The sequence below is a fragment of the Achroia grisella genome, unplaced genomic scaffold (assembly GCF_030625045.1).
Source record: "Achroia grisella isolate CSIRO2021 unplaced genomic scaffold, CSIRO_AGI_Agris_v1 utg515, whole genome shotgun sequence".
NCBI classification, from domain to species: domain Eukaryota; kingdom Metazoa; phylum Arthropoda; class Insecta; order Lepidoptera; family Pyralidae; genus Achroia; species Achroia grisella.
In genome coordinates this window covers 204,294-231,502 of record NW_026712908.1, presented here as the reverse complement: position 1 = coordinate 231,502, position 27,209 = coordinate 204,294, and the positions used below count along the sequence as shown (strand labels likewise).

At 30.4% G+C, this 27,209-nt stretch overlaps 1 protein-coding gene across 2 annotated transcripts; it reads left to right on the top strand.

Moving 5' to 3' along the window:
• Nucleotides 1–493: 493 nt before the first annotated feature.
• Nucleotides 494–27,102, top strand: LOC131846963 (elongation of very long chain fatty acids protein AAEL008004-like). Of its 2 annotated transcripts, XM_059196380.1 has the most exons (9): nucleotides 494–759; nucleotides 1,934–1,998; nucleotides 17,310–17,389; nucleotides 19,668–19,858; nucleotides 20,214–20,294; nucleotides 22,120–22,282; nucleotides 23,599–23,735; nucleotides 24,337–24,525; nucleotides 25,674–27,102. In XM_059196380.1, exons 3-9 carry the CDS (start codon nucleotides 17,341–17,343, stop codon nucleotides 25,788–25,790), a joined length of 927 nt encoding a protein of 308 aa, XP_059052363.1. In that variant the 5' UTR covers nucleotides 494–759; nucleotides 1,934–1,998; nucleotides 17,310–17,340; the 3' UTR covers nucleotides 25,791–27,102. The 2 variants fall into 2 exon arrangements, with proteins under 2 accessions (XP_059052363.1, XP_059052364.1); XM_059196381.1 differs by lacking the exons at nucleotides 494–759; nucleotides 1,934–1,998 and adding an exon at nucleotides 3,462–3,650.
• The last annotated feature ends 107 nt before the right edge of the window (nucleotides 27,103–27,209 follow it).

The window sequence follows — 27,209 nt, the reverse complement described above, 5'->3', positions numbered from 1 at the left end:
TTAGAAGAATAGCTGTTTTTATCTTACCAGATTCTTCCAGATACCAGATTTCTGTTTGAAAATTTTCCAACTATCTTCCATATTGACATTCCATATTAATTCGGAAGGTGTCCGTAATACATTTCCATAACTATTCTTTTCGTCAGTAATAAATCCAAATAACCGCGCTGAATCTATATCTTTATTAATTTACCGGCTGCGCCATGTTATATTAAAGGTTTTAAACGTAAAATATTGGATAAATAAATATCAATTTGAGATGTTGACAGAATCTACTTATTATTCTTTACTAATTATTATTACTATTCTTTAGTAATGATATGTACTAATGTCATGTCATTCACTAAGTATACAACGGTCACAACCAACGCTTTAGAGGCGTTATCACCATAAGATAAAATCTTCTGAGGTTGAAGCCTGGCGGGGACTCGTAGGCAGTCAACGGGGCAACACTGCACATCATTCAATTGAAGGTGTCATTCGAATGACTTCAATCATTCATTCATTTCTTTTATATAGTATTTGTATTTTCTCTTTTTTTGAATAATTGCATGCTATGTTGCATTTATATAAATGGACTTTTCTTTTCTTCCACTCTACAAGAATTTTGTGATAAAAATCTAACTTTAAACTTCATGGAGCAATCTAGACAGTTTGTGTCTTCTATTTTAGTTCATAACCTTAAAAATTAGTCATCGTTTGTAAAAAGGGAACAGACTAATCTCGCTTGAAAGTCCTTCATTGCAGCATTTAATTTGTGTAAGTACATGGATAAAATACCTTTTCCAGTACAACTTTTAATCAATAAATGTAAACATTTATCACACTGATCTACTAACCTGATATTTAAATGTTTTGCATATTCAATTGCACACGCCCACAATATAACCAACTTGTTAAAAGTTTTATTTATGTAAATAGGTAATAATACTATAAACTTTAATAGATTAAATAAAATAATTAAGTAGTCTAATTCTTCAAATATTATTTGAAATGTTTTTATAATTGAATATGAACAACTATGAAATTATAAATAGGGCTTTAATTAATGAGTTTTACTTGATACAGATATATTTATATATAGAACGTTTTAAAAAATAACATAAAAATATACATGTTATTCAAATTCTTCTATGTGTTTAATACTTTTTTCCAATATATATATTTATGAATACAGTGATAGAATAAAAGTAAGTAATAAGGAAACGAAAGCTCCTAATAGTACCTTATTATACTAAATATTTATCTTATGTACTTACCTCTGCTATTCATAAATCAAGCTTAAAAGACATACAACAAAAATAGAGTTAATGAGATTTCCAACTACACAAATTATGTATTATTAAATTTTACATTTACATATTGCTTTATAAATGGTTTAGTTTCTTTAAATTGTATTTGTGGACTGTAGCAGCCAGCTCAGCTGCTTGAGATGGTTACTAAAATATAGTAATTTTGTTTTATTACAATTATATTATTTTAATTGTCTTCTATATGAAAATCTATCCATTAAATAACATCAAAATCTCAGATGGGTTTTATTCAATGAGTTCATCTTTTTTTGTATCTGAATATTATACATTTCATGTTTTACACATGGTACTATTTTAAATAGCAACATCTGAAAGTAGTAATGAGTAAATAATACAGATAAAGAATATAAAAGTTAAGATCAGTCTGCATCTTGCTAAGCCTTAGTAGTTTCTGAAATTAAGTACTCTCATAAACTGCTATTTGAATTTTCAATTCACAAAATATTAAAAATTAAAAATTCACAATTTATAATGGCAATAAATATATAGTATTAATGTGTTGTATTGATAAGTTGAGATATCAATATTATAATAATATAAATATATAATAAGGACTTTTCATATATATAGATCTTGTATAATAGAAAAATGGTGTTTAAAAATGTTTCTTAATATTTCAGGTTTTATTCGCAATTAGCAAGTTGCTGAATGAGCAAGACAATTAAGACTTTATGCTTCAGACCTGGTAAGTGCAGTTAGTTATTGTTTTCAATTGTTTTGATACACACTAACAGTCTGTATAAGAAACTATAATAATTCTACTAATATTATTTATAAACGCTAATATTGAGTGAGGATGATTAGAAAATGATGGATGGATACTATAAATAATTTAATTACTCTCTGTAATCTAATGTAGTCCTGACTTTATGCCTTTAAAGTCATAATTACATTACAGAGTTGCAAAATTCTAACATGTTTACAATTTTTTTTGTTGACACTAAATTTACAATCATATTATCACTGGTAGCATTAACTATTTTATAGTTGTTGCATACAGTGTTTTCAAGTGTGATAGGAATTTAACATTTTAATAAATAAGGGGCATGTTTCAGAATACTACATTGAATAACATTTCTGTTAGTAGGAGTATGAGTGATAAAAAGATTTTATTAGATCCCTTTACTACATACTAAATCTATAAATAATGTCTATTTTATTTTTAATATTAATGACATTCTTAAAAATATGACACTGATTTTACCCTTTTTATTTTATTATAAGTTTGTTAATGTGTACTTTATCATTGTCATGTCGTAATAATTGATTATAATTTCTTAGCAAAGCAACTTAACTGCAAATCAGTTTTATTTTATTTTTTCACCATTTAAATGAACATGATTTTGTGACTTTCTAGTCACAAAATCATGTTCATGTTCATGTGCCCCTTAAAAAGGAACACTTCATTGTATCATTAGATATGGTCTAAAATAATGGGCAAGAATTTTTCAAATAAGATAAGAATGTACTAGTATTGAAATAGTTCAATAAGTGACAATAACTCAGTAACCAGAGGAGTCTAAAAATGTATGATTTCCAATGAAAATTCGTTAGGTACGCTTTCAACGCGAGAGGCTTATAAAATATAAAGTCGTAAGATTCGTGTGTTCGAAATAATATATAGAATATTATATGAAGGTTTCTATATTTTTAATCTTATTAAGATAAGTCTCTTTAAGACCCCCAGAACACTTTACTATTTATGAGGATTATACATGAGCCACCGCCAATATGTTGAACCTCATTTTTTGTAATACGAAATCCATAATTACGCGGTTTGTCATTTAAAGTGAATAAAAAATAACATTGAAAAAGTATACAATATTATTTTTTATTTCGACGTATAATTTTCTTGGCGAATGTTCTTCAGTTTCATAAATATTATATCACTAAAATTCGATTTGATATTCTCCGTTACACGTTTTGTATTTACTGTAAGTGCACACATCATAATTAATATTAATATATCACCCGGATTTTGAGTGTCCCGTAAATGTAAATTATTTAATTACTTAAACGATTTTAAAATCTTTTGTGTTACGATCAATTAGAATTTTTAACAATAATCATCAAGTGACGTCCGTATGACGCAGACGAGAACTCTAAAGCAGCTGAAGGCAGTTCGCAAACCGTCAGTCACTGTCGCAGCGCCGGCGCCGCCGCTGTATTGGCGGTTACACTTCATCACGCAACAACAACCAGCGCGAAAGTCGGCTCGCTATTTATTTTACATTCAATAGGTGTCTCAAACAGGCGCGTTCCTTCATAAAGGGTACCATCCTTTTGCCGTTCGATACGCGTCCGTATTGTGAATGCGGATAGCCTTTCCTCCATCCAGTGAGTATAAAAACATGTATTTATTATTTAAATAATTTAATCCGCATTACTAAACCGTATTATTGTCTGACAAAATTAAAATATATGTATATACGTATTTTTTATATTGAAGTTATTTAAGATTTTCATTGACATACGAAGATTAGATAATCAGTTTTTCTCTATTTCAGAAAATATTAATTATATCTATAATTAATATTTTCTGTAATTGCTTTGTAAATAATTTTTTCTTGATATTAAAAATTTATTTCGTTAGTATGCACATTTGCCAGTACTCTCTTGCGGTATTTAGATTTTTATTAATTACATCAAAGTCCATGTATTTAATTTTTTTGTAGATGACCACTCATTTTGATATGTACATATTATCATTACTTTTCGTAAAACTTAAACTATAACTGATCTTTATAATATAATACCTTAGACTATCTCGACAAATCAGTTCTTAATTTTGGATTAGCACCCTATTGTCTACTTTGGTTATGGCATTTTTAACAAGATTTACTGTTGCTCTTTATAATCAGTCTGTAAACAAATTTTTAATTCATTCAATATTACTTATATTGTATTCAATATATTAAACTTCCTGTATTAACTATTTATATCACGCAATTTGTTTTATAAAAAACTGTTTAGTGAGCAATTAGACTGAATAGAATTTCGTCATTTTGAATTTAGATTGATGTAAGTAATGCTGCACTATTGACTAATTAAGTAAATCTTATAAAGTACTTCTGCAGAACTGTAGAATAGATTGTTTAAATGATATAGATTATATATCTACTAAGATTTAGGTTTCCGGAAATTGAAGTAGAAATAGTTTTCGTAACGGTGGTGCTCCGGTATCGGACAATTCAATTTGTTCAGAAATTGTTATTGAATCTTTATCAGTTATTAATGTAGATTTCAAAAATATATTATTAATATATTTTTAAAATCTACATTATTTTATCGTGATTCATTACATTACCATTAAGATGGTCGTAATGGTTAGTGATGGTAGTTGCAACTCTAAAATTGGTCAGGGAGCAACGGTGTGTTCACACTTTTGACACAAAATTGCGACAACTGTTTCGTTAAACAATATAATCATATTGTCTATTATCTACGAATGTTCTGTCCTTCTAAAAATATTTTTGTGTACTGAGCTTAAAAATATTTATTTAAACTAAAGTCTTCAATTCTGTTACACCTTATTTATGATTTAACTGATAAATGCGAATTCCAGCGATAATGTGTAATAGTAAATTGAGCAACTTTCCTCAAGGAAAATTGCATAAAAAATTTTAATATGATAATCATATTTCGACTTTTTACGCCATTGCCTTTCTTTGCATATTAGATCATTATTCACAAGCGAATAAAAGCGATCGTAACAATGAATGGTATTAATTTTCAAATTAAAATTAGGATTGAATGAGTTTTAGTCTACTTTGATCAATTACAAAACATGTTAATTGGATATATATGTCGATTTGATATTAAAAATGATAACATCACATTATTGGTGTCAATATTTTGTCATTAGTCATGTTTTTATCACTTATATTGGGTAAATACTACTTACTTACTGATTAGCTAAGTCTAAAATTTATCTAAGATTCATATAATCATTTTTTGTACATGTAGGTAATAATTTTTCAATTGTGGAGTAGTTTTTAGAATGGTCTCCGTCATTGAAAGTATTTATTGCATTTGAGACGATATTTTCATTGAAACCATCATATTTAACGGATCTGATGGTTTACTTATTTTTGCTTTTTGTTTAATTCAAAATAAATGGGATAAGGAAAAACTGATTTTGATTTAATTCATAAATTTGATGTTTTTGGTTATCGTCTTAATACTTGTAAACCATGGACGGCATCGTTCTACAATCTTCTGCGAAATTTTTCAAAGATCGAAAGTGAGTTGACATATTGATTAATGATTTGTCATACAAATAGACGAACTGACAGTATACGTAACGAAGTTTTTCGTTTTTCCCTAGGTTTAGCTAGTATGATTTTTTTATGTAATTGAAATGGCAAAGATGGCCGCCCACTTGATGGTAACTGTTAAACATCGTCTACATGTATGAACAGTTCCACGGATATTACTTTAACATGTGACGTCGTGGTTCCGTGACCGTACCGTGACGTCATTTGTTGCCATTTCAAAAGATGTCATGCCTCCAACACTGCCTCATCCTCACTCTTCAACCATGATAAAACACATCTTATAATTAAAGCTTGTTGGCTACTGAAGTAGGTGAAATAGGCATATCTCTATCTCACCTATTTCAGCAGCAAAATAATCTCGGTATACCTGTATGCAAAATAATTCATATATACGTATCGTATGTATACTTTGTATATCCGGTGGTATAGGTGTTTTTTTTCGAATTTTGGAGACATTTATTATTTTTACCTTATTGTCATAAATATTAAAAAGTATTTAAATTTGTGTATGATTACAAAAACTGAGCTTTTATATATTGGTTGCTTAAAGTTGATACATGGTTTCTTTTGTAGTAACAAATGACGTCGCTGCATGTAAGTGTATTCTGGTTTTTTCCATTCTAGAACTCTGTGCTCTCGGGGAACTTGTATTTGACCAGTTTTTCTTACGTAACGTACCTTTTTTATTGTACTTTTATTTATTGCACACACAAAATATGTTTTAACATCGTATAATTGTGTAACTATAATTAAAAATATTTTTATATCTAGTTCGTATATTTATGAATGATTTTCATTGATCATATTCAGAAATCGTAGGTTTTTTGGAGTACAAGGTTAGATTTCACATTTCCAGTTATAATATTATATCATGAAGACCTTACATATTTTTTATTTTCTAATTCGGATATTTTCTCGACATTCCACTATTTCCATTTCCTGACTTTTCTGCTACTTTTGATTTATCTTCAGCACACTCGCTTTTTACATCATTTTATAAAAAATGTAATAGTAAATTGAGCAACTTTCCTCAAGGAAAATTGCTTTCCTCAAGGAAAATTGCTAATGTTTGATATTGTCATTGGTATTTAATTTTATGTCTTCAGCATTATTATCTAAGGAGATATAAAGATATTAGATTTGATCGTTTTTCTTCCTACTGACTACTATAAGTTAGTGGAAATCAGTTTCAGTTAAAAGTAAACAAAAAGACATCAAATACAAAATGTTTTATAAATTTAGTTTTACAGATATCTTATATATTTATTAAGTTCAAAGAATAATTTGCCGTAAATTAAGTACAACAAATGTATTACTTTTGTACATCTTATATATATATTTTTTAAGATCGTGTATCTTTAGTTAATTTAAATGTATTTATTGTGCAATAAAGTGTTACAAACAAACAAACAAAACTTTTTATGTACTTCATTATGTGGACATTACAGCCACATTTATTTGCAAGCTTAGGTACATTACTTATTGACAATGATTCACTGATGATTCTTTCATCTAGTATCTATATAATGTTTTATTATCAATTGGAGAAACGTACTAGCGGAATATGAAAAGTATCAAGTATTATAAGTACTTTATATTATATTCGCTAAATATGTGATCGATACGAAGCATGCCTATGCATATAATATCGGAGTATTATACAAACCACAATTGCTCATTTTATATCAAAAAGGCATTCAACATTCGTAGAAAGAAAATCTTAGGGAAAATTATACGTAAAAATTTATAGTTCTGGTTTCTTTTACGTCATTTGTTAATGGAAATATAAATACTTAATTACTTTTGTTTTCAAATATTTATATACATTGATAATGACGATGCTTCACGTATAATCACATCACATATTAGCTTAGTTTAAAACCTGTTCTATTTAATATACCTTAATCGTTTATACATTAAATAGAACGTTACTGAGACTGTCGTAGCTGCATCTGTTACTTCACCCTCTAACTAAACTGTAAGATTTGTTTCTTGTCTTGTATTGATTATAAGTTACTATTCGTGAAAATCTAATTATACATATAAGCGTGGATTCTGTAAAGAGAAAAATATTTATTCTCAACTTTACGGCATCTCAAATATTTTTTTATTGTTTTACTGTACATAAAAACCGATAAGAATAATTAGAGGTAATTAATTGCCGATAATAAATCATTACAGGTAATTAAATATTCTTAATTAAATCTTATCTTTTGTTCTACACGAAAAATATTTTTTGACCTGCTAAGGTTATCAGTAATATCATTGTTTTATAAACATTATTATTAATTACTTTAAATAATTACGATACGATCTATATAAACAATTTTAATTATTCAGCATAATAAAACAATTCGAATTGAAATCAGACCGTAGGTAATCCTTAGATACTTATGACGTCAGAGGTGTCTCATATACGTTGACGATCCCGAAGAAACCTTATTAAGCAGTTTTTGTTGGTTTCTATATAGTGTGCACTTCGGCGGGAAGATCAAACTAAATAATTCTAATAGTATAAAAGTAAACACTAAATACATACAAATATATACAGAAAAAATTAATACGAAAGATAACTTTTTAATGAATCAGGTGATTTTGCGAAAGTTTCACTTTCTTTTTTCGATTTTATTTCGACGATATTGCTAACTCTCATGTTAAGATTTACTGCGGAATATTGATTGAGCTTCCTTACTAAGTGCATATATAAAAATAGTCCGGCTATTATTTATTCCATATTCTACACCCCCATTCTGTAACATGTTTAGTTCATCATCAGGCAATTAATCGATCGGCGCTAATATTGTCCGTTCGAAGTCCAGAGACTCCAGACTATGAGTAGCCGTGGCTGCTGCGTTAAAAATATCGAATAAAAGCAGCATTTTATGAAAATCTCTAAAAACCAGGTATTACAGTAACCTTAAAACATTGAACAATTAATGTAAACCACTGGATTAATATTATTCCTTTTAGTTGTGGCTGCCATGGAAAGGCATGTTTGGGCCATCGATAAAATAGAAGGGAAAAGTATCGATATTTTTAGGTCACGTCCCTAAGTCTCTCGCTTTTCACAGGTGTTTTAAACTTGTGAATTAAATGTTTCTGAAATTTTGCATATAATAAAGCAAAAATTCAGATCTGAGTCGATACTAAATTAATTATTCTAACAAGATTACTACTAGAAACTAGGAATTCAAGAGTGTATCACATATATATATGAGCTATTCTATTTCAGTAACAATGATTATATTTTTCTCTAAGAACTCTATAAACCAGGACGATACAAATCCATTATCAGTTTATTTATATTCAGTCTTATATTAAAGAGAGGCAAGGTTTCGTGAGGTAACTAATTGATCATCGCCGCATATCGATATATTGTGAAATGGAGCCTACGCCCGCGCCGAGAAGGTATAGTCAGCTTCATACAAATCATACCATTAAGACTATTAAAATTGTCTTAGGTAGGGATCCATATTCAATAATCTGTATATAAATTAAGTAAAAGGTATGCTTGTTAGCCCTCTACGTGGTGTATAAAAAAAGTATAATTAACTGTTGAAAATTTAAAGGTTTGTTAGTTGTATAAAATAATTTTCTAACTTATTATAAATATATTCGAAACTATACTACCATCGTGTACATATTTATGAGGTCGTCTATACACGTTTGGTGTTGTCTATAGATGCTATATGATTTGTATATGTATATTAGTAGTGGCAATAACATACTATAATAACGTAATTATGCAAAACAGCTGTATTAAAATAGAATGTGTATATTTGGATTCTTGTAAGCGAAACGTAACGATTTTGATGACTGATAATGGTTTGTTAACCGAGTTAAAAAAAAAAAGGAGATTCTGAATGAAATACTTGTTTTTTTATTTTGTGTTTTAATTTACCGTGAGTTATGGAGTAATAGTATAATAGTGTCACCAATCTTTTTTTCCAAATATGTAAAAAGCTACTAAGAGAACAAACATTTAAACTGAATACCAAGTACTGGAAGTACCTATACGAAGTCGGCTGGATATAGTCGTAATAATAGATTAAATACTGTCATTAGGAGAGGCCAGTAGGCAAATCCAAAGTATGTTGTGCAGGATAAAAAGGTGGTACGTTTAAATTATATCCATAAATTGATAAAGTTAATAAATGAAGGGTACGACAGTATGGAATAGCTGTTAGGTAGCCAATTCAACAGCAAAATACAATCTGTTAAATATATGATCGTAGGGACTATTTTCTCTATATATTATGGTTATTTTCGAGAGTTGGTTATGCATGAAATAAGATGAAAGTAAAATAAAACACCATGGTACCTATTTGTAAAGTAAAGTAAGGTGGCACATTGCGTTCCTAATGTAATTAGTGCGAGAGCGAGGAAGTTCGATAGAAAGTAATGGTGTAAACAACAAAAACCTTGGTACAATGATTCGAACATATAGATGTACGTATGATGAAAAGTTCATACAACACGGAAGTGGAAGGTCGTATGTCGTACTTATTCTAATGTATTTCTCTAAGCTATTGTAAATGTTTTAGATCTTGTACATCATTTCTTGTTCAAACTATGTCAAGTATGTCACCCGAAATGAAAAATAATCAATGCCATCTACATTCAACATGTAGGTATACATATGTACACAATACGTAAGTAAAAATATGTTTATAACAAGAAACAAAACATAATTTTTTGTCACCTACATTGTACGCCAAGAAAAATATGTTAACACTGGGTTACATGTTTTCATTATTTTACTATTCAGTGTACTTGTACATATTATATAATAATACAATGAACGTTGGAAGTATATTCATACGTACCTATAGTATTGGCCATCTTGTAAGGACGTGCTCTCCCAATTATGCTGTCGGCCTCGTCCAACGTCTAGGCCTAGGCATCTAGATACTGTTAGTAATCCACGGTCATTCTTGAATATTGATCTACAACGCTTACATACAAAGTAGACGATATGAGACGGTTAGTTTTATGAAAAATGAATTACATACATTCTTATGCTTTTATTAACTCTCATGCAAGAGGCTTAGTAAAAATGACTTCAAAAATAAATATTTAAATGTATAAAAGAATAGTAGAATTAGAGATTAACAAGCTTCGGAGTTAGTTTTAGATCGAACAAACATGTGCAGGAATATGCCTATTGGATGCGTCCCATTATTGGCCTGCTACCTATTCAGTGTGGGTCTTAATAGGCATCATATATGCCTCATCTATATGGTAAATGCAGGTCAGGGTTATTACATATTGAACCTAAAAAAGTAATTAACTTTTGTAAAACTTAGTATCGACTTATAAAGAAAATAATGACTATAATTGTAATATTTTTTCCGCATAACAATTTTCTTTACCAGTTCAATTGTTTTGAAATATCGTTGATGGATTTGAGGTACCTATCCCCACAGTCAATGGCTATTTCACCAAATCAAATGCAATAAATGCCTCACGATACAATTTCAGATTCAAATTACTGATTCAATCTGCTGACAAACAATTTCGTTCGTTGTCATATGTTACAACATTTTATAATTACTCATATTAAATTTGGTTTTCTACGTTCTAGTAGGTGGTAAAAAAGACATGGGATACCAAGTACATTCAAAAACGACTTAGGCTAAGATTTTATAGTGCCTGTACCATATCCGCAACTTACATCCTGCTATTGTAGTGCATACTGCCGTAGTCCTCCTAGTATTTTTTTAAATGGATGATAACTATGGTGCACCCTGTTGCGCTAACGGTTTACGCTGGTGGGGCTCGATAGGTGGATGAAAACCTGAAAATATGTGAATGGATGAACATGAGATCAGGTCTGTTAGCCCATCGTAACAAATTTACCAAGAGTTTTAATATATTCGTGATATACTGGAAACCACAGTGATCGATGGTTTCCTGGGGCAACCGCGTGGAGGTCAACCTAACAAGGTATATTGTTAGCATTGACGTTATGAACCCACAATACTGACAATTCCCTTCCTCCTAGTACTCCTAGTGTTCATACGTCGCGGCTGATGCTCGTTGATTCTGACCGCAATTCTTGTTACACTATTAAACGTAAAAGGACTTTGGCGTATTAGTTGTTACTGTTGGTCCGCTAGTATATCAATTAAACTTGATATTCAATATTTAATGTTATTTTGGTTAGTTATGATTAGGTGTTTAAGCGAAAAAATCTTAATGAATCTCTCACCAGCATTAGAGATTCATAATTTTGTTCAAAATTAATGCATAAAATGCATTGTTATCTATATCAAACCTTGTATTTTTTATTAATTAAGTGTAGTCTAGGGTCATGTATGGAATATAATGTCGGGCAAATGGCCTTCATGGCTTTGTTGGCACATACACAGTCTTGTATTGAAGCTGTCCATGACCATTTGCATAAAGGTGACTGAATTTCCTTGATACATCGCTCTATTTCCTCCTTCAAGCCGTAAATGTGGTTTTATTGATAACTTTAGCCTTTAAAATATTTGAAATATTTGTCTTATTTTTCTCCGTTATTAAATCAAGCCAAATTGATCTAGACCGTGAATATTTGCTATATCTGGTTATTTCAGAAGCAGGAAATGATATTAGTATTTATATATTCTTGAGCCATACTGTAGTTGTGTTACATAGTTGTAAATTTTTTTTTTACAACTTGCTACTTTAAATATTTTAATTCTTCTAATATTCCATTTAATTAAATAACAAATATTGATTTCTATAATTTACATAAATAAGTACCTACCTAGACAAAAGTTTTGAAATTTATCTTAAAATAACACGATCCAAAATCTAAATTATCATATCATTTACGGACACCAAAGTTGCTTCAGGCCTTGCATGCCTTGTTAAAAATATTTAAAATATTTTCCTTCAAAAGTTTATTTTGGTCCAGAATTTCAAACATAATAGTAGTTGGTTGCTACATGTTATAAATTAAGAAACGACTTTCCAACGTAATGTGGAACATTCTCGTCATAGGACCTCAAGTAGAGGGGTGCGCTGCGCACGCGTCTGTGGCAGTGGGTCAGTGGTTCCGCAGGGCGCGAGCGCGGGCGGCGTCGCCTCTCTGGCGCAACACCCTTACGTAAAACCCACGGACTATGGACCGAGACTTGGTCGTAGCAGTGAAAGTTAACGGTGCTTCACAGAACAGTCGAGATCGCAGATAGCACCGACAGCAGTTCCCTCATCCTAGTCTGTAAGCATAAAATCCTGTAAATGAAATCGTTTCTGAAGAAATTATACTTACAAGTGTTTATTAACGTTATTGTTCAGACAGGACATTGATGGGTTCCAAAATAAGTTTTGTTCCCATTAATTTTTATTACCATTATATTAAAAAACAATATTGTTAATTGATTTTTCATATTGTGATGGTCACGTGGAATTTAATGGATAATTAGGTTCAAGTGTAGGAATGAGTGTAAGTGAATATTGCCGTGAAGAGCAGGTCAAGGCCGTTCACAATAAGTTGTTGTGCAAGAGTGGGTCACTTGCAGCACGCGCGTTGTCATCCCGTTCTTTACCGCCTTGCACTGATTGAGTCGATACTGGTGAGTCTGTTATTATTCTCTTTGCACTACAGAGTATCTCTAAATGTTCATTTGATACGCAATTGCTAATTTATATTAATTAATGTGCAATATCACTATATTAAAATTAACTACTAAAATAATTACTTATAGGGAAATTCTATAATAATTTGCTGTAATGAATGACGTCAAAGAAGAGCCAGTGTCGATTTAGTCAACTATTTGTGTCATCAAGTACTAATGCTTTCCTTTACTTCATGCTGCAATGCGATACTAATTCTAGGAACGTGACAATACTTCGAAAGCACACACCGACGTGAGTTTTAGTAACATACGTGTCCACGTCGCTTCCTATAACGTTTGAGATTGACGATTTCACTTCTGACAAACCACCAAGGTACGCATGCTAAATAAGCGCGTTCCTGCTTTTTTATCTTACAAGCCCTCGTGTATATTGAGGTCAGTAATATAAGGGTACTGTTAAAAAATTAAACTTTGATATGGTCATTAATTAAAAGAACGTAATTCTAACATAATTATTGAGTGAAAATGTTTTAAATTAATGTAAGACTGTATAAAAGTTTTGAACTTATTCTTGAATAATGATTGTATTCAAATGAGAACAAATTTATTAACTAATAGCCGCGAGTGACGCCCCGCGACATTGAATTGTTAGCAAAGTGAAGTAACGCTTTAGTATGCACGAAAATATTACCTAATGGTATGGCACTGTAACATTAGTGAGTGAATCAGGTCTCAGGTGGTATTCCGTCGAACAGGTTAGTGGTATCGCCCCCCTTTCTCTCGACACTGATGCGATGTACCGTATGTGTGATGTGACGTAACTGACAGAAACTCCTCTTAATCGGTTATTCTGTATGCGAAATCTGCAAACGGTTAGATTTTAAGGACGGTGCCGCAATGTGTTAACGTGTTCTGCTTCCGCTATTGTGCCCACCTTTAAGTCCATATTTATATTTACGTAGTTAAGAAATAAACGCACGATACTTGTCATAACTTGCGAGATCAATACAATTGCGTGTAATTCTATTTCCCTATTCCGTGTCGGATAATAAAATTCCACCTAAATATATATACCAAATATATTTCTTGTATGTAGTTTGCCGGTTGACTGTAAAATTAAAATTAATAACACGAAAATTCACGCTTAGGTTAAAATTACACACTACAAGTGGTTTCCTTATAAATCTAGTTTCTCGTAAAACAGCTAATTTTATTATAAACCATCGGTAGCTTAGAAAGACGGGTTTATTCATGTATGTGACTGCTTCTATTGTAAATGAATATCAATCTGATCACGAGACTATTTAGTTAGTTAATTATTTATATATATTGTAGTACCTATTAGTGATACATATAGCTGACTAGTTATAATAATTAGTTACATACACATATTCATTACGACGGCCATGCAATACACATAGTAACTATTAAGTAATACAAATTTACATACCGAACTAACAACGAGTAAAATCTAAGAATTAACTTTACTTTACCTTGGCCTTTCACACGTACAATGCAAAATATTTAAATTGTACAGTAGGATGACCTCTGACATGCGTCATTACCTTGCATATAATTATGATTAGAGAGGCGTCCAAAGATAAAAATCAATCGCTCCAAAGAAATTTATTAAAAAATTTATGTAATTTTATAGAGAAGAGAATCGGCCAATATCATCGTGGACACGCACTAATATAGCGATTACTAAAAGTTCGAACTAACAGCAGCTCTCTGTAAGCTTGTTATTGGAATGTAAGAATATCTTGACTTACTTAATTCAGATTCTTAATCTAATGCATTGCGAAAAATAGGAAACTTGTTGTATCTTCTGTAACAAGCAATCTTAAAATTAATTTCTATATTTATATTGGCTTTGTACTATTTGAATTAGATCGACATTTAATTGTTATTGAGGTTAATACAATGCCAGGATAGTTACGGGATACCATGAAACGTTTAAACCGGTTGCGAGAATTTCACTATGAGGTTTTCTTAAAAGGAATGAGTTTCATCAGAGATCGTAAATGTATGAATACAAGCAAGGATTTAACGAAATTATAAGATTTGAGATTATAAAACCCTAAAATAAATAATATTTAATCCATACTATTATTAGACAAGCGAAACTGTGTCTGTTTGTTACCTTTTCACAACTAATTGTCGTAAAGGATATTAATGTAAAGATAGACGGATACGGGAAACCGATTCTTCACGTAAAACCAAACACAATAGATAACTATTACTTTATAAAAAGCAGACGAAGTCTCGGGTAACAGCTAGTATGTGTCTATTAAACAGAGAATCTGTGCTCCCATTTACATTTGCATTAATTTATTTGTTTCAGTTTTCTTGCGACCTAGAAATTTATTAGTGCATGTTTTACGTTCTGTTCAAATGCAGGACCGAGTAGTATAACATTATGTATATTATGTAAGTGTTGGGCGGGTCGGTACACGTGTTACAAATTATTACGTACATCTATCCCGAATTGCACTAGGTTCCGTCGCAATCATAATCACCTATGTGTTAATAATACTCTAATTTATTATTGCATCTTTACATTTAAACTGTAAATTGTATATCGTATATATAATTATTATAATAATGTATTACTTTCTAATTACAACATTTTCTTGTATTATTTTAAAAATTGACAATTACATATATATTTATTGTGTATAATATTACGCATTGCCTTGTCTGCCATCATATTCTCTTTAGATGTACCTAACACCGAAAATATTATATTCATGTATTTTTCCATTTGGTATTTATAGAATGATTTAGAATTATTTTTAACAACTTTTAGACATGCTATTTTTTGCTTCTATTACTAAGTATAGCCAGTTTGTAGTTAATTGATTAACAAATTGAAGGAGAGGTCATCGAACAAAACAGTTTCTTCCAACGCGAATGAGTGGCGCTATTTATATTTTACTTGTTTTGTATTTCGTATTCGTATGCCTAACTCGCTTTTGCCGGTTCAATATTTGTATCTAATTCATTTTTAAATATTTGCTTCATTCTCAATAAAATACCCATTGATTGTTTCGAAATAAACCGACTCCAAAAAGGAGAAAGTTCTCAATTCCACAATATTCTAACTAAAGTTCCATCTTTTTTTTTCAATTTGTTGTAGTTTTTTTGTTTATTTCCTCAGTATTTTTTTATCATGTTTGATGATTGTTTTTATGATTCTCTTTTTTCATAGCGGGATCCACATCTGTGGTCTATTTAAATTGGTCAATCTAATTGCACTGAATAAAATATTTTTCTTTCTTAATTGTTTTTGAATAACCCTGGCCTGATGGCCTGATCACAGTATTATTGTGTTATTTAACATATGTTACGAAAAAACAAATCGCGATTATTTTAATCAATCTATTATATTATTACTAGATACTAGAGAAGTAGTTTATACTAACTAGAGTTATAAAGTAAGTAAACATATGACGTATAACTACTGTCCCATATCATTAGGATTCCGTATAAAATGAATAAGTTATTATTGCATAGCAACAAAATTCTATAACAGTAATATTGTAATTTCTCATTGGCGGTGTTCATGATTGTTTGTTCGTGCCTTCAGCAAATCTAAATTGGATGTTTTTTTTATATTAGAGATACAATTTCGATTGGTTATGTCAGCCCAATTGTCATAGCATATATAACTTGCATCATAATAAGTTTCTAACGGTGACTGATTGAACCTTGCCAACATCGATATCTAGAAACATTAAATTATGCTTTGGAGTTCATTATACGAGAAGTGTACAATGGGATATAAAATTTGTCTTTTTTTTGGTCGACTAGAAAATGCTTACAAAATATATTATTTACAAGGTTTATCATAAGGTTTTAATATTAATATTTATTTAGGTTACTTGACATTTAGAGGTTTTGTTTTGTTTTATAAACTATATCTAATTAGTTTTAAGAAATTGAACGGAATTCACAATCTTGAATGTTCCTCTTGTACCTGTACGATTATATTTGACAGTTCTTATCACTGTTACGAGACATGCGATAAGTAGCTAATAAAGCCATGTCAGGAAGCTTGCAAGATAGTAATTTTTACTGTTTATTAGGTTAGTGGAGACAATGCGTTATATTGAAATGTTTTTTACTAATTCTACTTTACTTTGTTACAGATTAAGTCACATAGACTGAAACTATCCAAAGATGACGTCCTTATATAATTGGTATAGAGACCTCATAGACAACAGAGGCGGTAAGTTGTTTATCATTAATATGTACCGGAATTAGAATACATAAAAAACAGTCTCGCAGCTTAATGTCTGTGTGTACGATACAGTTTTTTTTTGACAACTATTGTGATTAATGTATGTTTACTGGATTTTATTTTTCCGGTTTATATATTATAAGTGTACAAAACACACGTAGACACGTACTTCACACATTTTGTTTTTATTTTACTTGGCCATATTCGCCTTCTTATGATATTGTCAAACGTTTACAAGTATAATATAGTTATTACTTTGTAAGATTGCCTTTGATTCGAAATTTGCAGGTAAGAAACTAATTTGTAAAACATATTTGTTTCTAAATGTAAGTAAGGTCCAATATATTTATAAATGTTCTATTTTCAAAAAACCTGTCTTATAGTTTTCCTGTTGACCCGTTTAATGACGTCAAAGATAAGTAGACAATAATCCAATCAACAGATCACATATGTGGGGTCTTTAAAGAAATCGTTTTATGAAACAATATATTTTTATTTTGGAACCCTATATTAGTATGGTTTTTCTTTTGATTTTTATTGAAAACTACATGACAGTTTGTCTCTATCTCTTTCTCTCCAATATTAGAAACTTAAATAAAGATAACTTCTAAATTGTAATTGTTATCCATTATTATTTTATATATTGGCTTATTCCATATATAATATATTGGTTTTTTATTGTGTACTTTCAAATTCACATCTGATGCATCACAAATACGCGTCTTGTACATTATGATATAATAAATAGTATCAATCCATTTTTAGATGTCATGTGATGTTTAGATATTTATCATTAGTATCGATAATCCTATAGAAATTGATAGTTATATTTCAAATGTAATAAAAAGATAAAGCTTGGCTTATATTTGATATCGTAGTCGATAATGTGTTATTATGAAACATAATATTGATAGATAATTAATTACTTATCATTCAGTATCTTTTGAGTTTGATGGGAGAGTCAAAAATATGCAATGAAGTTGTGGCCTCCGATATTTGTCTGTACTCATTTAACCACCGAATCTAAACAGAGCTAGATAAGTTAGTATAACAAGATAGGTGTACTCAAGATAATATAGAAATATTATCTTGAGTGACTTACCTGTAATTTAGTGGTACCTGTTAAGAGCACGACTAAGAAGATATGATTCAACAGGTATTGCATGCAAATGATACTATTATATAATAATATATAACTTATATATCAATGGAATGAAGTTCGTATATGATACTAGTAATGAACATATACAGTTTCATAGATCATACATTTTTATACATACCATCACTGTGTAGATAAACTGTATATTGTATATTTATTTAGTTAAATAACTTTATTTAATAATTTTATGCCGTACGTGGAATGTTGATTCCATTCCACATACGGAAATTTTCCATCTAATTTTATTTCTTGTAACATACATAATGTGTTACGTTATATTATTACGATCCTCTAATTATACTCTCCGTTGTTTTTTTGTTTAGGATCTTGATTAGTATCAGCCGTTCACATCAACTTGATGATATGATTAGCAATTTGTGTAATACATAATAGTTAACAAGATTAGATTAACAAGGAGTTTGAAACTATATTTATAAATAAGTTATATATTAATAATAGTTTAAATCAACTTGTAAATACAATTCACAGCTTAATGTATAGTTAGATAATGTTACTCACATTGTCTAAATATACTTTAATCTAACTTCTCTTACTCCTCTAATTTTGTAATTGAGGCATATGTGCCTAGAGCGTTCTAAGAAAACATTAAAGATAATAATAATATAAATAACAATATTTATATTAAGATCATTGTACGGTACAAAGTAAACTATTGAAATGAAATTACTAGTATGCTCTGACTCTAAAGTAAAATTATATTCCTTATCACGAAAATAGAATTACCGGTCTCTATATCTTACTAAGACGTACGCTGATGCCATGTGAATGTTGTTTTGATATGTTAATCTAATCCAATTATAATTCAATTATGTCATTAGTCTAAACTGATATTTTAAATAGGAAATATTTGATTGTTTGTTTCCTAATAGACAAACTCAATTTTTTTTTTTAAATAATTTCGTATATAAAAGGCTTGGCATTATCTGCGAATTTACATGGGAATTATTTTATTTTAATAAATTTGGAGATTATTATTATTAAATACATATAAATATTTTTTTCTGAAGATATATTGTTGTATCTATTCTATATATACTGCTGTTTTAATAGAAAGTATGCACAAATCATTTGTCTGCTTTTTTTCAGATCCAAGAGTAAAAGATTGGCCAATGATGTCTTCCCCATGGCCAACATTAGCTGCGTGCATATGCTACGCTTATTGCTGTAAAAAACTGGGTCCTCAACTCATGGCTAATAGAAAACCTTTTGAATTTAGGACCTTTTTAGTTGTATATAATTTTATACAAACAGTTTTTAGTGCATGGATATTTTACGAGGTAAGCATCAAACGTCTCAGAGAAATTGCATTGACACTTGGCATTATTTCCTAAACGTGTATAGTTTTGTATTTATTTTCATGAAATTTTATTTTAATGAATTTATTTGTTTACCTAAATATTTATCGCTTTACTACATATGCATATTTTAGGAATCTTAGAGCCAGTTTTAGAGTAATATGAATATGACTATTTATTAAGATTTTTACTTAAATATTTGGTTATTAATTGATTCTTGTAGAGACTTTATAAAAAATGTAATTAATAAGGCTTTTTTGATATCGCGCCTTTTTAAAAATTTAATGTTTATGTCGAGTAATAAATCATTTCTTTATTTTATGTTAACATTTTACAGTACCTGATGAGTGGATGGTGGGGTCATTATAACTTCACGTGCCAGCTAGTCGACTACTCACGCAGTCCTATCGCTATGAGGGTAAGTTAAGTGGTTCGGTAAACTTTGAACCCAATATCGATTTACGTTGAAGTCTATGACTTTGTAAATACATGGATTTATTTTTCTAATACTCATGTATACTACTAGTGATGTCATAATGTACGCAATACGTACATGCTATACCTAGAATATTAACATCTTTAAAATAAATGCAAACATTTAAAAATTACACAGTTGTTCATTCATGCTATTGACATTTGATCTTAAGAAAACTTACATCCTGCATAATTTACGTCAACCTTCGAATGTGTTCGAAAACACCAGATTTGCGACAACTTAACATTACGTTTACGCTTAATACAGTACGTTATAATTAAAAACGACCATTAATGGTCGCGTAGGTGGTGGTCACTGCGACCATGGAGCGGTCAAAGTCTGCGAACGCTTACAGCCTCTATCAACAAGGCGGAAACTAATAAATAACAAACATCCGAATAATCTTCAAGCGATTCGTAATGCGTATAACCGCATATGTATATGTGATGATAGAAATATTTTGTTTATAAGTTAGTTATTGTGGTATGGTCATTTATTATCCCGAATTATTAGAATTCATGACCTTTGTGGTCTCATTTTAATAGACCACAAAGGTCATGAGTTCTAATTTGGTCAACATCATCACTAAATCATATGCGTCAATAAAAAAAATCCAAATAGTTCCGATATTGTTGTAACATTCTGTTAATAACTTAAATCTATCAGGTAGGTAGGATTAACCTTATTAGCCTACAGTTCGAGTGTTAGGGCCTTTCATATGACATTCGTTCGACGAGTGACTCGGTACGCTGTCTTGTGTATGTAAACAACTTACATATAGTATAGAACACTATGCGACCGACACTATTTTGACGTCATGTAAAGGAACCCTGCGTTTACCAGAACGGCAACATACTAGTATCTCTGACTACCACATCATCATAGATACTTTTAACCACAATATTCAATGGAAAATAAATGATTCAGTTTGAGTTCTGTCCACACGTTGTATAGTATACATTTTAACGAATTATGTTGTGACGTAGATTGCGTATAACTAGATAATTTATTTAACGACGGCGCGCGTACATTATTGCCGCATGATTGGTGTGCTCTATTTCCTCTACATTATAATTACAATGCACGAGAATGATTCAAGTAAAATCTTATATAGTCGTATTCACTTGAATACACGTTATATCACATATCTATCTGTTTCATACATTTGAGTAATAAAATATGTATGTTAAATCAACATTAAATGACTTAGTCATTGAGAAACAGCTATTGAGAAACCATTGAATTTTGCCGAGTAGGTTATGTAATGGACGGATAGATATACGTCTATCTAAACCTCGCCTCTTGACTTAGGATATATCTATTCCTTTTAGTCAAATTGACATGATTATCAGTTGGTGGTGTCTTTGAAATAGTTATGCAGTACATCCGATGATAATAAACTCTGTCAGTTGTTATTAAATGTATTCACCGAGAAATCAAAATTTTTCCAAAAATAAACGGCCCATGTACATTAACAGCACTATGGATATCACGTTATCATGTGAGACTGAGGTATCATGCCTGTTAACCTACAGTTTCGTTCGTTCTTCGGAGAAGACAACAAAATAATGTGTAGTAAATTAAGGAAATGCTAGTTAGTAATTTATTAGTTTATCATACTTAATAGATATTGCACTATTTGTTCGGAACATAAATCGAGAATCCATCTTGCAATTTGAAAGTTTTTCTTTAGTTCGATATCATAGTAATGAAACCAAGCAGCTATAATTTTATATACAAATTTTATATTATATTGTTTTGTCCCCAGATGGCGAACACATGTTGGTGGTATTACTTTAGCAAGTTCACGGAATTCGCGGACACACTTTTCTTCGTGATGCGAAAGAAGTGGAATCAAGTGTCCACATTGCACGTCATCCACCACGGAATTATGCCCATGTCGGTGTGGTTTGGACTTAAATTCGCGCCTGGTATGTGAACACTATTAAAACGTTTACATTATATATTCTATTTAATTTAGAAATATCTTCTGATCAGTAAAAAACTAAAGCGAAGTACAGGTATAATTTAGAAGATAGGAAACAAAAAAAAATCAATATTATACATAAAATATTTAGTTGTTATAGAAAATATTTAAATATAGTTACCTACTGGTGACAATTATATGACCTCTATCTGTACATCATGTAGAGATGTACACCTTGTTAGCGAGATAAAATATGGTTTTTAGAATGTTTGTCTGTTGGTCTGTGTGTTTGTGCACATTAATCTTAGAAATGGTTAATCGATTTCAATGTTTGTTTCTTTCTAATCGGTCCACGAATAAAAAAGTTATAATCTACTGTTATTTCGCGCGTAGGTATGACTTCGCGAGTACAGCTAATAAAATATTTAAAACAATTTGGCGACGCTATGCATGGACATTCACCTTAAAAAAAATACATGCTCTGTTTTTTAAACTGTCAGGTCACAAGTAGGTACTAAAAACGTATCTACAAATATATTAGTAATGTATAGTTCTTTTTCCTGTTTTAAATGTTCTGCCGTGATATTTTAGCATGTTAATATTTTAAATAAACACAAGTTCCTATATCAACAAGTTTTACTGTAACTAACAATTCCATTATGTACACATAAGATTGTGCTAATAACACTATGTATGTAAGAGACCACTCGCGCAGTGGGAATTACCACTTTGACCTCCATAGTAGAAGTCACGAGTTCTACAACGGGTTATATTTAAACAAAGGAGAAGGATCTTAACATTATGCTATTAGGTTTTCATGATAGACTTATAAAAAAGAATTTAAAATTAATTGTGTACTATTGTGGTCTACTCGTATGCAATTATAAGATGAGTTTTAAACACTCTTGTGATCTGATTAGCATTTAGGACATTAAAAGTTAGGAATTGTAAATTTGAAATGTTTCACTTGTTAGCGTCAAACTAAGAAATAATATCCCGAAATGTCCACGGGTACAAGCGATAACGGGTTCCGCACCCAGTGTACATATATAAGTCACATTATTATTAGAATAGGATCTTAATTGTCACCATATTCTTACCAATGTAACATCAAAACATTTTTATTTGATTTAAAACTTGTATGTTAATATATAAAATAATCATTAATTATGTAGTTTATACAGTCTTGTAATTTTCCTTGTCTACTAGCTGACCTCTATGGTCGGTTGTTAAACAATAGGAAAATGGTATTGCAATTATTTGAAATTCTTTACTGAATTCACTTGTTGACTTGTGAAATATATGTGTATATTCTTTTAGGTGGTCATAGCACATTCTTTGCACTTCTGAATACATTTGTGCACATAATCATGTATTTCTACTATATGGTATCTGCCATGGGACCGAAGTACCAAAAGTTTGTATGGTGGAAGAAATACCTCACCGCTCTACAGCTGGTATGTATGCCGCGAACAAAAGTATTTATACGTTTATATTTTTTTCATAGATATTTTGGCGTATAAAATTAAATGTTAACAGTAAATAAAGTTTAATTATTTCATATCTATACAGATCATTTCCTTCTAGAAGTTTAGCATTCTAAATCTTTAAAAACTTACAATTTAAAGCCTTTTTAATCTGGTGGTAATAGATGATTGTTAAAAAATAGATTAAATTGTTGAAAAGAAAATCCAACGTCTCTTTTACATTATAGTTCAACATTTTCGAATATTTAAATGCTTTATTGTGGATCAAACAATTAATCTGTTTATATTAGAATTATTTCAATATAATTCAAATGAATCATTATAAAGATCGAAGTACATGATGAAACAATTTTAAACATCACAAACAAACAACATTTTTAAATGGTTAGTATTAATTCGATGAATAGTGTCAGATGCTGTAAGAAACTACTTGTAGAACAAAATGTCTCTTGCATCATAAGAAGGATAAATTGAAATGAAACCTTATAATAATCAAATTGGCTAACGCGGTAGTAGTATTTACAAATGTAACATGACTGTCGTAATATATACTATTTTGTTATATTCACAGGTGCAATTTGTTATGATCTTCACACATCAGCTACAGGTGTTGTTCAGACCTTCATGCCAGTACCCCCGCGTGTTTGTTTTGTGGATCGCAATGCATGGCTTCTTATTCCTCTTCTTGTTTAGCGACTTCTACAAGGCGCAATATATCAAACCTGAGAAGAGACCAAAGCTCGCCAGTGGATTGTGCATGGTAAGCTTTGCACTAATTAGTATCCTATAATACTCGATATACAGTTAAATGTAGCATTTTTTTATTATTGAAAGAATTAAATATTAGGAAGGCAAAAGAAATAGAATCTAGACTGATAGACATATAAAGTACTCGATTATATTCTGTATGTTATGGCAGAATATAGAATGTAACCCTTTTAAGTACGCAACAATAAGCAGAATTTTATTTATTTTGTATTACTTTCTGATGTTTTTAGCGATAAATCGTACACTATTTATTAACAGTTAAACTTTAATTTTTGTTAAACACTAATGTGTTTTTATTTCTATAAATATAAAGAAAATATTAATCATTCAGTCTTAATTGATCTCACGAGGTCGCAGATTATTCTGCTCGTAAATGTTACGACTAATACTAATTGGATCATGTATTTTATGTTTATACTACGAATACTTCGTATTTTGTTTCACAATAAACAATAACTTCACCACTTTCATCATATCCAAATTAATATGAGTTCCATAAACAAGAGTAAATCGTATTGTTGCAAAACCAATTATCAAAACCTTAGTTGGAAGCTATTCGACAAATGTGTCGAAGTTGATTCTTCTTATGGTTCCTTTATACGGTCTTTTAAGTGGCTACAAATATATACATGATGTGGATAATCGTTTTGTATATTGAACACATTAAATGGATTCGACTGCTGCAATTAGCATCAATATTATATTCATCACCAAAAAAGTGTATTTGAACACAATTTTACTTACAAACTATTTCTCACTCATTACTGCTGCCGCAATCATGAACAATGGCGCAGCGTGTATATGGGTGCATTATCACATGGCCTAATTTCTTTAACGTGTGTCAAAAACCTTTTGTGATATGTGATCGGCTATGCGTCGCTAACATACCATATATGGTCCATCATAGGTATCGTAGGTCATTGTGTAGAGAACATTAAGGTTTCCACGACGGTTTGTACTTCTAACAATAAGTCTTTGATCACAGTCATAACAACGTGTACGATCAGTACCCTTCTTTTATTGGGTTGTTTGGGCTACTGTCGGGTGCTCGGACCCTTTTTCAGAGTTCGCTACTTAGACCCGTTAGGGACAAGAATTGAAGATTGAATGAATACCTTAAACAATGCAATTATATTTCAGGCGATAGACGAGAACAGCGGTGCCCAAAACGGGTACAAGCAAGAAGTGGGCTCGGAGGTGCCCAACTCATACGCGTCGTCGACAGACGCATTCGTACGGCGGCGGCCAGTGTCGTAGTGCTGTATATACCTAGCTATAACTTTCAAAGGACCGTCTCGAATATTCCACGGTGGCCCGGAGCCCTCGTTGGCCTGAGACTGATGTTTTATATTAAAAACACAAGCTTATAGTGATTAATCTATGGTGCGAGTACCTTGGGTAGTATAGACGAACGAGCCACGGCTTCGCCCAATGGGAATTAATTTAATGGGTCCAAGGGCCCCAGTACGTGTCTCGACTCTGGTGTGGGTAAATTTTCACGCATTCTTACAATACAATCCGCACGTAACGATTGCTCTGGCACTGGATTTCCGTAAATTAATTTCATAATAAAATCTATCTAAATAAAGTGAAATAGAATGTAATTTTCTATAAACCATTGACCCCCAGGAATAAAAATGGTAAATGCTTGTTAATGCACAAAGTCAGTCACACGAAGTTGGAATTGAAATACATAATGCCTTGTCTAGTATCAGTACAAAAATTTAATAAATTAAGAGTATTTGATTGTTGTAATTATTAAATTTTTGGATTCTATATTTTAGTTTGGTTTCAATGTTTTAATCAAATCTCTAAAAATATTTTGTTCATGGTATTCTATGAAATTGTATCACCATTCATATTAAAATTCGAGGGTATGAGTAACGTTTTGTAATGTGTGTATATTTTAATATAAAAATGAGTGTTAATATCATGTAATTAGGTGTATTGAAGGTTAATGGATTATTTGTAAATAAATTTTGTTAATCACTGGTTGTAATATGAAACATGTTACCAAGTTCTTAGAGATATTTTATTGAAATACATATTCACATCTTCAATATATTCTTTATACTACTTGTTCAGGGCTCAAGTACTATATTGTATTTTATTCAAATATATAATACCCATCTGGGGAACATTTTATTGTGACAAATTTTTTGGTGTAATCGAATCTGAGTTTATCTGTCGCAGGGTTTCCAACTGTAGGGCTCTCCCACAATTTTGGGAGGAAAATAATCAAGAGATCTTAGGGTCACGATTGGTAGAATTTGTGGATATATTTTTTTTTATTTTTGGGATATGTTTAATAGAGGGTTGAAATTAAACACATTATAGTAGCTAGGTAATTAGTTTTTACTATGAAATAATAAACAGCTCCATAGAATTTTGTGATTATACTGAACAAAAAGATGAGTGTTAATAAGTTACTATTTAGTACCGTATGGCCAATTAGGTAAGATTTTCTGTAGTGTATGAGCCCACTGAGCAAGTACCTAATCAGTCATTACGTTTTAAAGCCAAAAATTTGAAATATTTAATATTATAAAACATATACATATATATATATATATATATATATATATATATATATCTTAATGTTAAAGATAAGCAGTTTTAGGTGCTTTTATGATCAATTTTGGTGATTTTAGAGGTATTTTGACAAGTGTTTAGGCG